This window comes from Lissotriton helveticus, chromosome 8, assembly GCF_964261635.1.
Source record: "Lissotriton helveticus chromosome 8, aLisHel1.1, whole genome shotgun sequence".
In the NCBI taxonomy this organism is placed as follows: domain Eukaryota; kingdom Metazoa; phylum Chordata; class Amphibia; order Caudata; family Salamandridae; genus Lissotriton; species Lissotriton helveticus.
In genome coordinates this window covers 4,511,781-4,525,086 of record NC_136069.1, presented here as the reverse complement: position 1 = coordinate 4,525,086, position 13,306 = coordinate 4,511,781, and the positions used below count along the sequence as shown (strand labels likewise).

Genomic DNA, 13,306 nt, shown 5'->3' with positions numbered 1-13,306 from the left:
GGCATCCTGTAAGGGGACCCCTGTGTTTGGTGAAGGAAGGATGGGAGAGACCTCTCAAAAAGCCTGCAACCAACATAGTGGACTATGTACTTGGTCTCCGCTCCAGGATGGCTGAGTATATGGAAAAGGCATCTAAAAACCTTGAGGCCAGCCAGGAACTTCAAAAAGCTTGGCATGACCAAAAGGCTGTACTGACTGTGTACCAGCCAGGACAGAAGGTGTGGGTGCTGGAGCCAGTGGCCCCAGCAGCTCTAAAAGACAAATGGTCTGGGCCCCACACCATCATTGAGCAAAAGGGAGAGGTTACCTACTTGGTGGACCTTGGAACTCCCAGGAGCCCTCTCAGAGTGCTCCATGTTAACAGGCTCAAGGCATATGTTGACAGGAAGGACATGAGCTTGCTCATGGCCACAGATGAGGGACAGGAGGAAGAGAGTGACCCTCTCCCAGACCTGCTCACTCAGAATCCTGATGATGGGTCAGTTGATGGTGTTGTCTTTTGTGGCAGCCTCACTGAACATCAGCAACAGGATTGCAGGCAAGTTCTGCAATCCTTTCGACATATGTTCTCTCTGACACCCAGCCAAACTGATTGGTGTACCCATGATGTTGACACTGGAGACAGTCTGCCTGTCAAGAGTAAAATCTACAGACAGCCTGATCATGTTAGAGACTGCATCAAAACTGAAGTGCAGAAAATGTTGGAACTGGGAGTCATTGAGCCCTCAGATAGCCCTTGGGCTAGCCCAGTAGTTCTAGTGCCAAAGCCTCACACCCAGGGTGGTAAGAGAGAGATGAGGTTTTGCGTAGACTACAGAGGCCTCAATGCAGTCACTAAGACTGATGCCCACCCAATACCAAGAGCAGATGAGCTTATAGATAGATTGGCTTCTGCCAACTTCTTAAGCACATTTGATTTGACAGCTGGGTATTGGCAAATCAGGTTAGCTGAGGAAGCCAAACCTAAGACAGCATTTTCTACCCCTGGAGGGCATTATCAATTTGTGGTAATGCCCTTTGGACTGAAAAATGCACCTGCCACCTTCCAAAGGTTGGTGAATCAAGTCCTCACTGGGCTGGATGACTTCTGTGCAGCTTATCTTGACGATATTGCTGTCTTTAGCTCCACCTGGGAGGATCACCTGGTCCACCTGAGGAAAGTGTTAGAGGCCCTGCAAAAGGCAGGCCTCACTATCAAGGCCACAAAGTGCCAGATAGGGCAGTCACAGGTTGTATACCTGGGCCACCTTGTAGGTGGAGGCCAGGTTCAGCCACTGGAGAGTAAGATACAGGCCATCAAGGACTGGACTCCTCCAATCACCCAGACTCAGGTTCGAGCTTTCTTGGGCCTGACTGGGTACTATAGGAAGTTTGTCAGAAATTATGGGTCCATAGTGACCCCCTTAATGACCTGACAAGCAAGAAGATGCCAAAGAAAGTTCAGTGGACAGCAAGCTGTCAGAAAGCATTCAATGACCTAAAGCAGGCCATGTGCACAGCACCTATCCTCAAGAGTCCAGATTACTCCAAGCCATTCATTGTCCAAACAGATGCTTCTGAGTTGGGTGTGGGAGCTGTTCTGTCTCAACTGAATTTTGATGGTAATGATCAGCCTATTGCTTTCATTAGTAGGAGGTTGACACCCAGAGAGAAAAATTGGTCAGCTATTGAGAGGGAGGCCTTTGCTGTGGTCTGGGCCCTGAAGAAGCTGAGGGCCTACTTGTTTGGCACTCACTTCACCATTCAGACAGACCATAAGCCCCTCTTGTGGCTAAATCAGATGAAGGGTGAAAACCCCAAACTGCTTAGGTGGTCCATTTCCCTACAGGGGATGGATTTTACAGTGGAGCATAGACCTGGGACTGATCACAGCAATGCTGATGGGCTCTCCAGGTATTTCCACTTAGAGCAAGAAGACTCACCTGGTCAAGGTTAGCTTATTGTCCCAAAGTTTGGGGGGGGGGTCATGTAGGAGAGTAGGGTCTGCAATCCTATGATCACCCAGATTTTTGCTTTTTGCTGCACTGGTTTACGACTTTCCCTGGCTGTGGGCCTGCTAATCAGACCCACAGCCTAGCTGTTCTCTCTACCCAAATTGTACTTAGGTACTGAATTGGCACTGGGCCCTCTCCAAGTCCCTGTACCCAGGGCTGAGGTGCACCCAGAAGTCTCCCAGGGGCTGAAGCATGTATTATGCCACCCCTGGATTGACTAACTAAAACTGACACAACTGGCTGCACGACAGCTGGGGCAAGGTGGTGTACTCACCCTTTGCTTTAGATATAGTATACCTATATCTAACCCTAAAAATGGACACACAGATCTCCTATCAGTCACTCCTATAGCAGGCCTTAACAATCCTGAAGGCAGAGTGCTTGGAATCGTGTGAGATGGTGCTCTAGCATGAGCTGAGCCTGTCTGCGGCTTTCGGGATCCATCCCTTAGCCGTTTCCATGATATCGCATACCATATACTCTTAAGTGCATTATAATCCTCGCGGTTATGTGCCAACTCTGGTATCGCTTTATCAAAACATGTCGAGTAAGGTGTCATACGAATTGGAATACTAACCCCTCGCCAATTCTGGCGACGGGGTTAGCATTCCACCCTTCTAGAGGGACACGACATGCCTGTAACCTATAACCCGGTTAAAAGTCAGACAGAGCCTTAGCATCCACAAAATGGATGCTGCCACCGAGACACAAGTCTGCCCTCCTGCTGCTGGGAGTCCTCCCAGAGCAGGAGATAAGGACAAAGGGTTTCCTGCCAGGGGCGGTGCCAGCACCGTCCCAGACAGGGTTTTGTGTATTGTAGGTAGGCAGGGCTTTAGAGGAAGGTGACTGCACGTGGCACCCCGGTGCTCACTGTGCATAGGCCGGCTTGAACCAGTTCCAGGGTCACTCCAGACCCTGTGCTGGGGAAAAGCCCGCCAAGGAAGTGGGTGTAACCACCCCCCTCCTAGTCCCACCCATAGGGCAGGACTTAGTCGCGTGCCAGCCCCTTTTTACAGGATAAAGGTAGAGACTGGCCCCCTTCCAAATCAGATCATCTTTGAATCCTGAAACTACTTTCTGCGAAAGGAACTCAAGACTTCTTCCTAAGATTTCTCCCTTGTGACTAAGGAGTAGTCACCCTGCATCCGCAGGCACCATCTAAGAACACTGCGGTCTGCTGCAAGTCCTTCCTCCGGAATCCGACTGCCCAGCTCGACGAGAACCGGCTTCCCTGGCACCTCTGACCTCTACCCACCTCTACAGCCCAGCTGAGAACCGTGGGTGCGACGAGACCTCAAGGGACCGGCCATCTGCAAGACTGCACGACTTCTTTCCAGCAAGCCCGCCGAGTGAATTCCTGGTGAGTGCTTTGGGGTCCGAGAAGCCCCCACCCTGAGCAGCTCCAGCACCGAAGAGCAGCCCCCCAGCATCTCCACGATCTGCGTGGGGCCCTTCTGCTTTCCGCTGCTCACCGCGTTGTTTGGCTACTAGCCCGTTGGCTTGTGGCCTCCCTGACGACGCCCGACGACAGTTCTGCTGCTGGTCTGGTTGCTCCAGACTGGCCCTTGCTCCCTCCCAGAAGAGGAGCACCCCGGACCCTCCTGGTCCACTCAAGACGCCATTTTGAGTCCACCGCGTGGGCTTGAATTAGCCAAGGCTTGTTGCCCAATCCTGGGTAACTTCGACGCCAACGACTTCATCCTCCGTGGGACAGCTCGCACCTCCATCCTGGTCGCCGACAACGCCTCCTGGTCCGAGAGACTGCAGAGCCCAGCGGCGCCCACTCACCTGACTGTGGTGACTTCGCCCGGTGCCATCCTGGTGCCCACTTAATCACTGGCTAGTGATTCAAGAACTTGGTCCCCTCTGCTTTCAGGTTTCTTCTTCCTTGATCCAGGCTTGGATCCATCGAACTTTCCTTCACTGGTCGCCTGCCAGCAACTTCTTCCTTCCAGGCTCCTGGTCCGGCAACGAGATCCCCGACGTCTTTTCAGACCTATGCAGCTGCAGCCCCTGGGCTAGGTAACTTCGGCACTCCGGTGTCCCAGCATAGCCTCACTATCCAAGGGTCAGGATCCACTGTCGTTTTCTCCCTACCAGGTCGGGTTCGCCCGTGAACACTAACTTTGTGAGTTCTAGCTTCCATAGACTTTGTCCCGCATCCCGCGTGAGAGTGCACACTCTGCACCCGAGTTCCCTAGGCCTCCTGCTAGTAATCTAAAGGTTCAGTAGTCCAGTCCTAGCGATCCCAAAGCCTCTGAGAATCGTTACTTACCTGCTAGTAATTCGCATTCCACTTTGAAAGTATATGGTTTTTCGTGCCCCTCGGGCATTTGTGTAACGTGCTAACTTAAAAGTATTTTCGTAAGAGTTTTGTTGTGTGCTTAGTACCCTGTCCTCATAAAGAGTACAGGGTTGTTGTGATTCTAATAAATACATTGTTTATTTTCATAACACTTGTGTGGTGTCCTTTCACTGGGTGTTCAAGGGGTAATGTGGTGGTAAAACAGCTGGCTTAACACGCCCTCTAGAGTCTTAGCCTTAGACTGCTCGTATCCATGCTACTAGGATAGCTGGTCTATAAGGTTGACTTACAACCAATCATCAATAAGGGTTGTTTGGACTGATATATAGTGATCACTAGAATAGTGAGCACTGCACATCAGGCCAACTTCTCACAGGGGGGGACCCCTGAGGGGGGCCCCGGTCCGGGGCCGGCGGGAAGCTTCGGCTCTGGTTCTGTCCTCCTCCGCCTCCACGCTGGCGGGGGTGCCCCCGGCCGCCCTGTCCTGTTTCTCCTATCGGTGTTCGGGGGACCCGGGTGCTCACCCATCGATCCGCCTCGACGGCGAGTTTTCGGGGCTCGGTTAGCTTGCTGTCGAGTAGATGCTGTCTGAGCTCGACAAAGCAGTTGTTGGAGAGGTGCTCCCAAACGATGAGGTCGAACAGCTGCTCGTAGGTGGACACTTTGCTGCCCTTTATCCATCCTTCCAGGGCCCTGCTATAAAAGTTCACGTACTCGACCCACGTGGTACCGGGGATTTTCTTGCAGTCTCTGAATCTCTGCCGGTACATCTCGGGGGTGAGGCCATACCGGACGAGCAGGGCGTCCTTCATGTGGTCATAGGAGGACATTACGTCGTCGGCCAGCTCCAGCAGGGTGTCTCTTCCTTCGCTGACGAATCTCCCCCATAAGCCGGCACCCCAGTCTTTTCGCGGAATGCGGTGCGCGGTCATGGCAACTTCGTACGCCTTGAACCATTGCTGGATATCGTCATTCTTGTAGTACTCCTTGACGATATCCTTCGGGATGTGGACCTTTGGGTCGGCAGGAGGTGGAGGGTTCCGGGCTACCGCGGCGCCAGCCTCTTCCATTTTGGCTTTGATCTCTAGTTCTTTGAGGCCACGCTCGTGTTCGTATGCGAGTTTTTTTTCTTCCAATTCTCTTTGCCTCCGCCTTTCTTCCAGATCTCCCTCTAATCGCAGTTGTTCAAGGGCCATTTTCTTTTCTGCTAATTGGAGTTCTCCGTCCAGCCGGAGTCGGGCGAGCTCTAGTTCATGGAGCCGACTCCTCTCTCGCTCCCGGACGTCTTCGTGGGAGAGGCCCGGGTCCCTGTTGGCGGTTCTTTCCTCTATGGGGGCTATGACGGTACTCACGGGTACTTCTCGTACAATGTCATCGTTCGTTTGGGGTGGGGTCTCTCTGGTCTCCACCCAGGTTTGCAGCGCTTCTTTGAAATCGTCCTTTGTGCTTAGTCCGGTGGTAGCGATACCCAAGTCTTTGCAAAATTGTTCAAGTTCTTTATGGGTATACTCCTCTAACAGGTCTTTCTGGAATTCTGCAGTCGTTCCGGTTTCCTTAGTAGTCATCGTGGCTGTGGGTCTCTGTCAGTAGTGACGTGTTACTCGCTGTACGATTTGCGCGGGCTCGGATCCCGTCGCTTGCCACCAATGTTGGAAAGGCGACCCCAGGGGAGACAGAAGGTGTCTGACTGTCCGCCCCGAGACCCACCTCTCTTTTTGGAATAGGCCGAGCGCCGTAGGGAGGCCTCCTTGGCGAGGCTTCTCTCCTACAATCGTAACAACGGAGCAATCACACTACTTACAGATAGACACCACACAGGAAGGATATTCACAAGAATCTTTATATAAGTAATCAAAAGCAAGTTTTTGGCAGGATAGCGGGCAAGGATCGAGGGATCCGTAAAGTCGTGGTCTCGGGGAAAGGGGGTAGCAGGACAGTCTTGGCACCCACTGGTGCGTGGATAGTTCAAGGGGTCAGGCCGCGACTGCGTCAGCAGGGCCTCGAAGGTGGTTCAGCTTGGTCAGGCCGCGACAACGTCAGCAGGGCCTCGAAGATAGTTCAGCTTGGTCAGGCCGCGACAGCGTCAGCAGGGCCTCGAAGATAGTTCAGCTTGGTCAGGCCGCGACAGCGTCAGCAGGGCCTCGAAGATAGTTCAGCTTGGTCAGGACGCGACAGCGTCAGCAGGGCCTCGAAGGTGGTTCAGCTTGGTCAGGCCGCGACAGCGTCAGCAGGGCCTCGAAGGGGGTTCAGATTGGTCAGGCCGCGACAGCGTCAGCAGGGCCTCGAAGATAGTTCAGCTTGGTCAGGCCGCGACAGCGTCAGCAGGGCCTCGAAGGTTCCAGGTGCAAGAGTTCGGATCAGGATCAGCCGCGACGAGGTCAGCAGGGCTTCGACTCCAGATACAACTGCCGTCCTAATCCAGGGCTGGCCCAGATATAGGACTGGAGGGCTTTGATGTCCGGACCCTCGCGCCTGGGGGTCAGAGGGGCTGGGATGAAGGTGTCCAGACACCCAGCAGGGGGGCGGAGCCAGCGCCCAGGGAGTCTGGAGAGCGATCGATACCAGGCGTCCGGGGGCGGCTGGAGGCCCATCGAAACTCTCCTCCTCCGGGATCTTGTCGAGTGGCCACTTTACCACCTAGGAGGATCCTGGTGCCGCAATGTCTGGGCTTCGCTGGGGCCGGGGCCCGGGATGGCTGCGGCCACGTGTTCGGGTCGTGATGGCCCCAAGATGGAGTCGGGCCGAAAAGGGTGGCCTGGTCAGGTTGCCAGGCTGGCAGCGTTGGCGAGCAGGTTCCGCCGGGGTACCAGGGTGGGGGAGAGTTGTAGGTGGCCGGGGAGGCTGCTGTCGCCGATGGTTCGTGAATGTGCGTGTCAGGGGGGTAGATAGTAGGTAAATGGAGGGCCGATGTCGTCCTGGGCCCTCCATGCGGAAGGGGTCGGACCACGCCACGAGGCCGTGTCCAACAGAGGGTTGAAGGTCAGAGAATGGAGGGTGAAGGTCAGAGCATGAAGGGGTTAAGGTCAGAGCATGGAGAGGTGACGGTCAGAGGATGGAGGGGTGAAGGTCAGAGCATGGAGGGGTGAAGGTCAGAGCATGGAGGGGTGAAGGTCAGAGCATGGAGGGGTGAAGGTCAGAGCACGGAGGGGTGAAGGTCAGAGCACGGTGGGGTGAAGGTCAGAGCATGGAGGGGTGAAGGTCAGAGCATGGAGGGGTGACGGTCAGAGCATGGAGGGGTGACGGTCAGAGCATGGAGGGGTGACGGTCAGAGCATGGAGGGGTGACGGTCAGAGCGTGGAGGGGTGAAGGTCAGAGGATGGAGGGGTGAAGGTCAGAGGATGGAGGGGTGAAGGTCAGGGGATGATGAGGGTCAGAGCATGGAGGGTTGAGGGTCAGAGCATGGAGGGTTGAAGGTCAGAGAATGGAGGGTGAAGGTCAGAGTATGGAGGGGTGAAGGTCAGAGCATGGAGGGTGAAGGTCAGAGCATGGAGGGTGAAGGTCAGAGCATGGAGGGTGAAGGTCAGAGGATGGAGGGGTGAAGGTCAGAGCATGGAAGGGTGAAGGTCAGAGCGTGGAGGGGTGAAGGTCAGAGCGTGCAGCGGTGATCACCTGATGGGGCAGAGTCAAAGGTGTGAATGTGAAGTGTCGAAGGTCACACAACGCGGAGATACACTTTTGAACGTTACGTTTTGAACATATTACATGGGGTGTTGGTCAGTGCTGGGCGCTTACCTCCTGTCCGGAGAGATAGAATGCGGCCAGCAGGCCTCCAATGAACCGGATGTTCACTTCAAACACAGACACCTCCGAGTTCTGCAAAGTAAAGAGAGGCAGGAGGGTCAGTTAAGCAATCGAACAAGATGGCGGCCTCTCTTGTGCACACTTGGCATCAGGGCCCGGCGACGGTCCACATAACACAAGCCAGGCGACCCTGCAGAACATTACCAACCAGTCGCCTTACTCCAGTAACTTAGGAATAGTATAATTTACTATTCCAGCTCCAGTGTGCGTAACAGCAGTGAAGTTCAGACAATTCTGATCGCCTGCCCATCATGCAAAAATAGCAATGTTAATAAAATCCTACATTTCCATAGGCAGACGCAGAGCGTTACTACTGTTTAGTACCACTATTGAAAACTGGGAGGGGTCACGACACGAGAGCAGCAGAACTGCGACTGGAAACCCCCACAGCTGATGAGTCGTGATCTACAAATCCGAGACGATAGATAAGTAACATATTACACCCCGCAGATCTAGGCCGCGCAGCATTATCATACGCCATAGTTAGAAACAAAGATATGTAAATGGAAACAAAGATATGTAAATGACCGGAGTGTAAGGCGTTAACCCCGGTGGAGTGAGAGGCAATCCTAGTGCCTGTGAGTATCACCCAGTTATCTCCCTTTGTAAAGTGACCAGAAAGGAACCTTTGGGGTAATTACCATGGCTGAGTGAGGGGAGGGGCTGCGGCTCACAGGAGGCGGAGCCTCGGAGGGACTCACCTTTCTGTGCTTCTGCGCATGTGCAGTATGACAAGGAGCTGCGTCATAGGCATGTGTTTGAAAATAACGTATTTAACCAAAACCAGAATGCAAAGGATTACATTTCTGCAGTGAGGCAAAGGCCTCATGACTATCAGCAGAGTTGTAATGCGCGTGCAGTTTTAAAAAGTTGTTTTCATCAAAATACTAAGCGGCATAAACAGTGAGACTATTGGAAAATATGTTTTTAAGTAGTTGTAGAAAAATATGACACCCTTGAGCACCCCCAGGCTGGGTGAGTCTGCTTCAGGGCGCTGGAGGGACACCCTTGAACACACCCAGGCTGGGTGAGTCTGCTTCAAGGCGCTGGACGGACACCCGGAGCTATTAGACCAGTGGTGTAAATTCAAAGGTGAGTCTTCAGGGGACTCACTAGGCAACGGGCTAGCAACCGGGAAGACGCGTTGCGCTGAAATGCAAGAGCGGGCCCCACGTGGCACTCGGGGAGTGTGGAGGGCTCAGCTTTGGTGTAAATGGCGCTCGGGTCTGGGACTTCTCGTACCCCAATGCACAACGTCGAGGGTGCCTCGGTCGTTGCCCGGTTAGCAAGATGCAGGATGTCCAGGATGTCCGGTCCCACGTCTCTCGGGTCAGCCACGCAACTCAGCTTTGCTGTGGGTGTGGGTCGGAGTCAGAGAAGTCTCAGAGTCCAGTTCCTGTGTCGCTGAGTCTTCGGGATCCGTCGGGAGCGTCGGCAAAGCAGACCGGCAAGTTACTGGTGGTGCGTGTTTGCACAGGGTGGTCACTCCTTGACCACAAGGGAGATGTCTTCAGTCTTCTAGTCAGTATAGAACGTCGAAGGTCCAAGAGTTTCGTTTCAGAGTTTCAGTGCAGGATAATCTAATGTCTCTAGACACAGCTCCTATCTTTATACTGATTTTAGGGGCTGGATTACCTGCTAGGTCCCTCCTATGGGTGGACCTGGGAAGGGGGTGGTTACACCCCTTTCCCTTTCACCAGTTTCGCACCAGAGCTGGGGCTGAGTGCCCCAGCAACTGGTTTGAACCGGGCTATGCATGGAGCACCTTGTGTGCCCCAGGCAGTGTCTGGAAAATCATCTTTCCATTCAACCCACCCTGCCCCAATACACTACAGGCCACACCACCCTCGACAGGAAACCTATTGTCCAGGCCTCCCTTGCTGGAGTTTCCCCCAGCAACAGGAGGTCAGACTCGTGTCTGTGGCAGCAGCATCCATTTTGTGATGCTGAGGCTCTGTTTAACTTTAACCGGGTAAAGCAGTAACTACATGTCTTCTCCCTCTAGAAGGGCTGAATGCTACCCCCGTCGCCAGAATTGGCAGGGGGGAGGGGGGTAGTATTCCAAAGTGTTTGACACCTTACACGACATGTTTTGATAAAGCCAAACCAAAGTTAGCATTAACCGCGAGGATTATAATGCACTTAAGAGTAGATGGTATGGCTATATCATAGAACAAAGCGGTACAAAAGGGGGTGGTGATGGACGGAGCATCTGAACCAATCAAACGCTCACACCCAGTCAAATGATCTGGGTTTGATCCATCACCGTTCTTTAGCCCACTCTGCCACCCCAGTGCAGACATGGCCATATACAAAGAATGCCAGAAACCAGTCCTAGGAAGCTTGTTCCCGGTCCCTGAGAGATGCCCGAGCCTGCCTCCTGACAGTGTACCTAGTGGGTGAGGAGTGAAAGAGTATTATTAGGAGAATTGTGATAGCAGCAGAAGTATGTAGAGCAGTGACATCAACAGAGCAGTGACAATAGAGTCTTTAGTGGCATAATAGTTAGCAGGACAGCAGTGTGAATAGAGTATTAAATACAGCAGCAGCATCGGGATTGTCCCTGTGAAGGCCCTTACTTATGGGTTTTTACACTGTGTGCCGTACATGTGTTCAGTGGTTATGGGGTTGGTAGATGAAGCGAGGAAACGAGCGTGCAAGGCATAAATGGTTGATATTTTAAAAAGCGCAACTCTGTATTGTTTATTGCGCAGTAAATTATTGTGCACGGTTTGTCATTGGAATATAGATATATTGCATAAAATGGTATTATTTTTTAATGGTGTGATGGAGAAGGAAATATGTTTAGGGAACTGCCATTATTATAAAGACATTGATTAAAGTAACTAGACTAAAAAGATAGTGTTGTATAGAATTAAAGCTGTTAAATGAAAATATCATTTTCCTTTGGAGCACTCCTTGCAGGTTTAATTTTTTTATAGTGCAATTAATAGCTGGGTAAATAGTGTTGAATTTTGATCATTGGTCGTGTAAAGCATGAACGTGGGAACCTGGTAGGTGTGGCGTAAAACCCTGTGAGTGATTTGCATGTTTGTTTTAAGCAGTTTTGTTCTCTTTTTGAAAGTGCAGCTTTAGAACGACAAAACAAGTTACAATATATCGAATTTAAATAAATGAAATGTACTCGGTGGCACATGGATGTAGGAATGCTCTTGTTGTGTGTCCGTAACACCAACAGTGCTAATGGAAGCAACCTCCTCGGACTAATGTTCCCAGGAACTCTGAAATGTGAGTAAAGGACTGGAAACAGGATGTGTTGAGACACCAATGCTTGTTTTTCTTGTTTGTTATCACTTTCGTGGCCGCGCGGCTCACTGAGAACATCAAAGCGGCCTCGAAAGTGATAACGAGGGCGGACAAATGGCGCACGTGCCATGGCGCTGTCCTTGCAGCGGTTAATAGCATCAGATGTTTCATGCACATTGCAGATTCTTTCTACAGCACCGAGATGTCCTTGGGTGTCTGACAGAGGTTTATACAAGGGAGTGACTCAACTCCTGTAGATAATGTTACCCCATGAGGTGAGCAACGAAAGTGTGGGGGCCGCCTTGCCTGCAGCGAGGTGTTGAGGAGGGGCAGCGTCTCCTATGCAAGGGCCTCCGGGCATGGGGGGCGGGGGCCTGAGCCATGCGAGGTAGCAGTGCTCTCCTGCCAGACAACTAAGCTGAGCAGGATTTGCCCCCCCCATGCGCACGCTGCTAAGGCAAGATTCCAGCACACTGCCCATCGCATAGGCCAGGCGTTGGAGCCCAAAGTGCCCCCCAAGCAAACGAAGCCAAAGCACAACACGACAAACCACACGAGGGGGGGGGGGGATGCAGGGGCCCACCATCTGCCTGCTGAGCTGAGCGCCGGCCCCTTCCCAACAATCACAACACGCTGCACTAAGCCAGCTGTCCTCAGCCCCAGGCCCCATAGGTGTGAAACGTGCGCCTTGAAGGGACTCCGCACCCAGGCGCAGCAGCTGAGCCCACGCACCACTCACCGGAGATGGCCCAGCACAGGGCTCCGACTTCCGGCCCAGGAACGCTGGTGCAAGGAAAGTATGCAATTACAGAGTATTTGCAGCCCGGGTAAAAGTGTGCTGTACCCCTCTGCTAACCATTGTTCCTGCTGCCGCCGGTTTGATGAAACCCCGTTGGCCGCTCACAGTGGAGGTGTGGGCGGGGTGGGGGAGAGGCTCGCTTTGACATCAAACGGCCAACCCGTGTGCCATTAACCTGAGCACTCTAGCACCCAGTTAACACGACAGCATGGGGGGAAAAAAGAGCGTGGTTGGTGCTCATGCACCGGCTAAACACCGAGGAACTGCGGGAAGATTGAGGGTGGGAATATTCCTCCCACCGCTCTAAACATGCCAGTTGCTCCATGGCCCCCTCACCCCAGCCTCTCTAAGCACCAGTTGAAACAAGAGCCGGCCCGAAAAGCGGAAGTTCGGCAGCGTCACGCATGTTGTGGGGCGGGACTTCCACCTTCTGCGGGAAGCCCGCGCCCATGGCCCAGAGAAGCAGTGGTGACGCAGGGCTCCCATGCCTGAAAGAGAGCCCCGCGGTGGCTGCAGATGTAAGGAGGGCCGCCGATGCAAGAGCAGAGCTCCCACGAGTGAAGGAAGCCCCGCGTGTGCCAGGTGATGCAGAGGAGATGACACCAGCGCAGCAACAGGAGCCCGGTGAGGTGAGGGGGGGAGGGTGTGTGTGTGTGTGTGTGTGTGTGTGTGTGTGTGTGCGTGTGTGTGAGAGAAAGTTTGCAGGAGGCTGAGAGATTGCAGGAGGCTGACTTGCCTCAGAAGCAGGACAGGAGCTGTGCACGGCGCGTGGCTGCACATGCGCGTACACTTGCTGAAATCGCCGAGGGCTCTGCGCGTGCCCATCTCCTGTCCCACTTCCAAAGCAAGTCCCTAACAATAGAGCTCGCTGGAGACAGCAGCGCTTTGCGCTGCTTACGCCAGCTCGACCTAAAAACTGTTTAAGTGAAGCACACACGAAGTATGTGTCCTGCTGGGCCTGTGTAGATTTAAAAAAGAAAAACAAATAGTAACACATTCTCTTACCTACTCCATTAGTCAAACTATGTGTCACAGCCTGATGTGATAAGCCACGGCAGGGGTCAGAGAAGGTGACTAGGAATAAACAAACTTCTTTTCTCCTGCACTGCATAGAAAAAGAATAACTACACAGCAGAACAG

The 13,306-nt window shown here is 53.1% G+C and overlaps 1 protein-coding gene across 1 annotated transcript in view; it reads right to left on the bottom strand.

Annotated features, from left to right (window-relative positions):
• MAN1A2 (mannosidase alpha class 1A member 2) overlaps positions 1 to 13,306 on the bottom strand; it is a 375,381-nt gene that overhangs the window by 220,779 nt on the left and 141,296 nt on the right. The window contains exon 6 of the mRNA XM_078656339.1: positions 8,032 to 8,112. Coding sequence (XP_078512465.1) covers positions 8,032 to 8,112 — 81 coding nt within the window. The remainder of the gene's footprint in view (positions 1 to 8,031; positions 8,113 to 13,306) is intronic.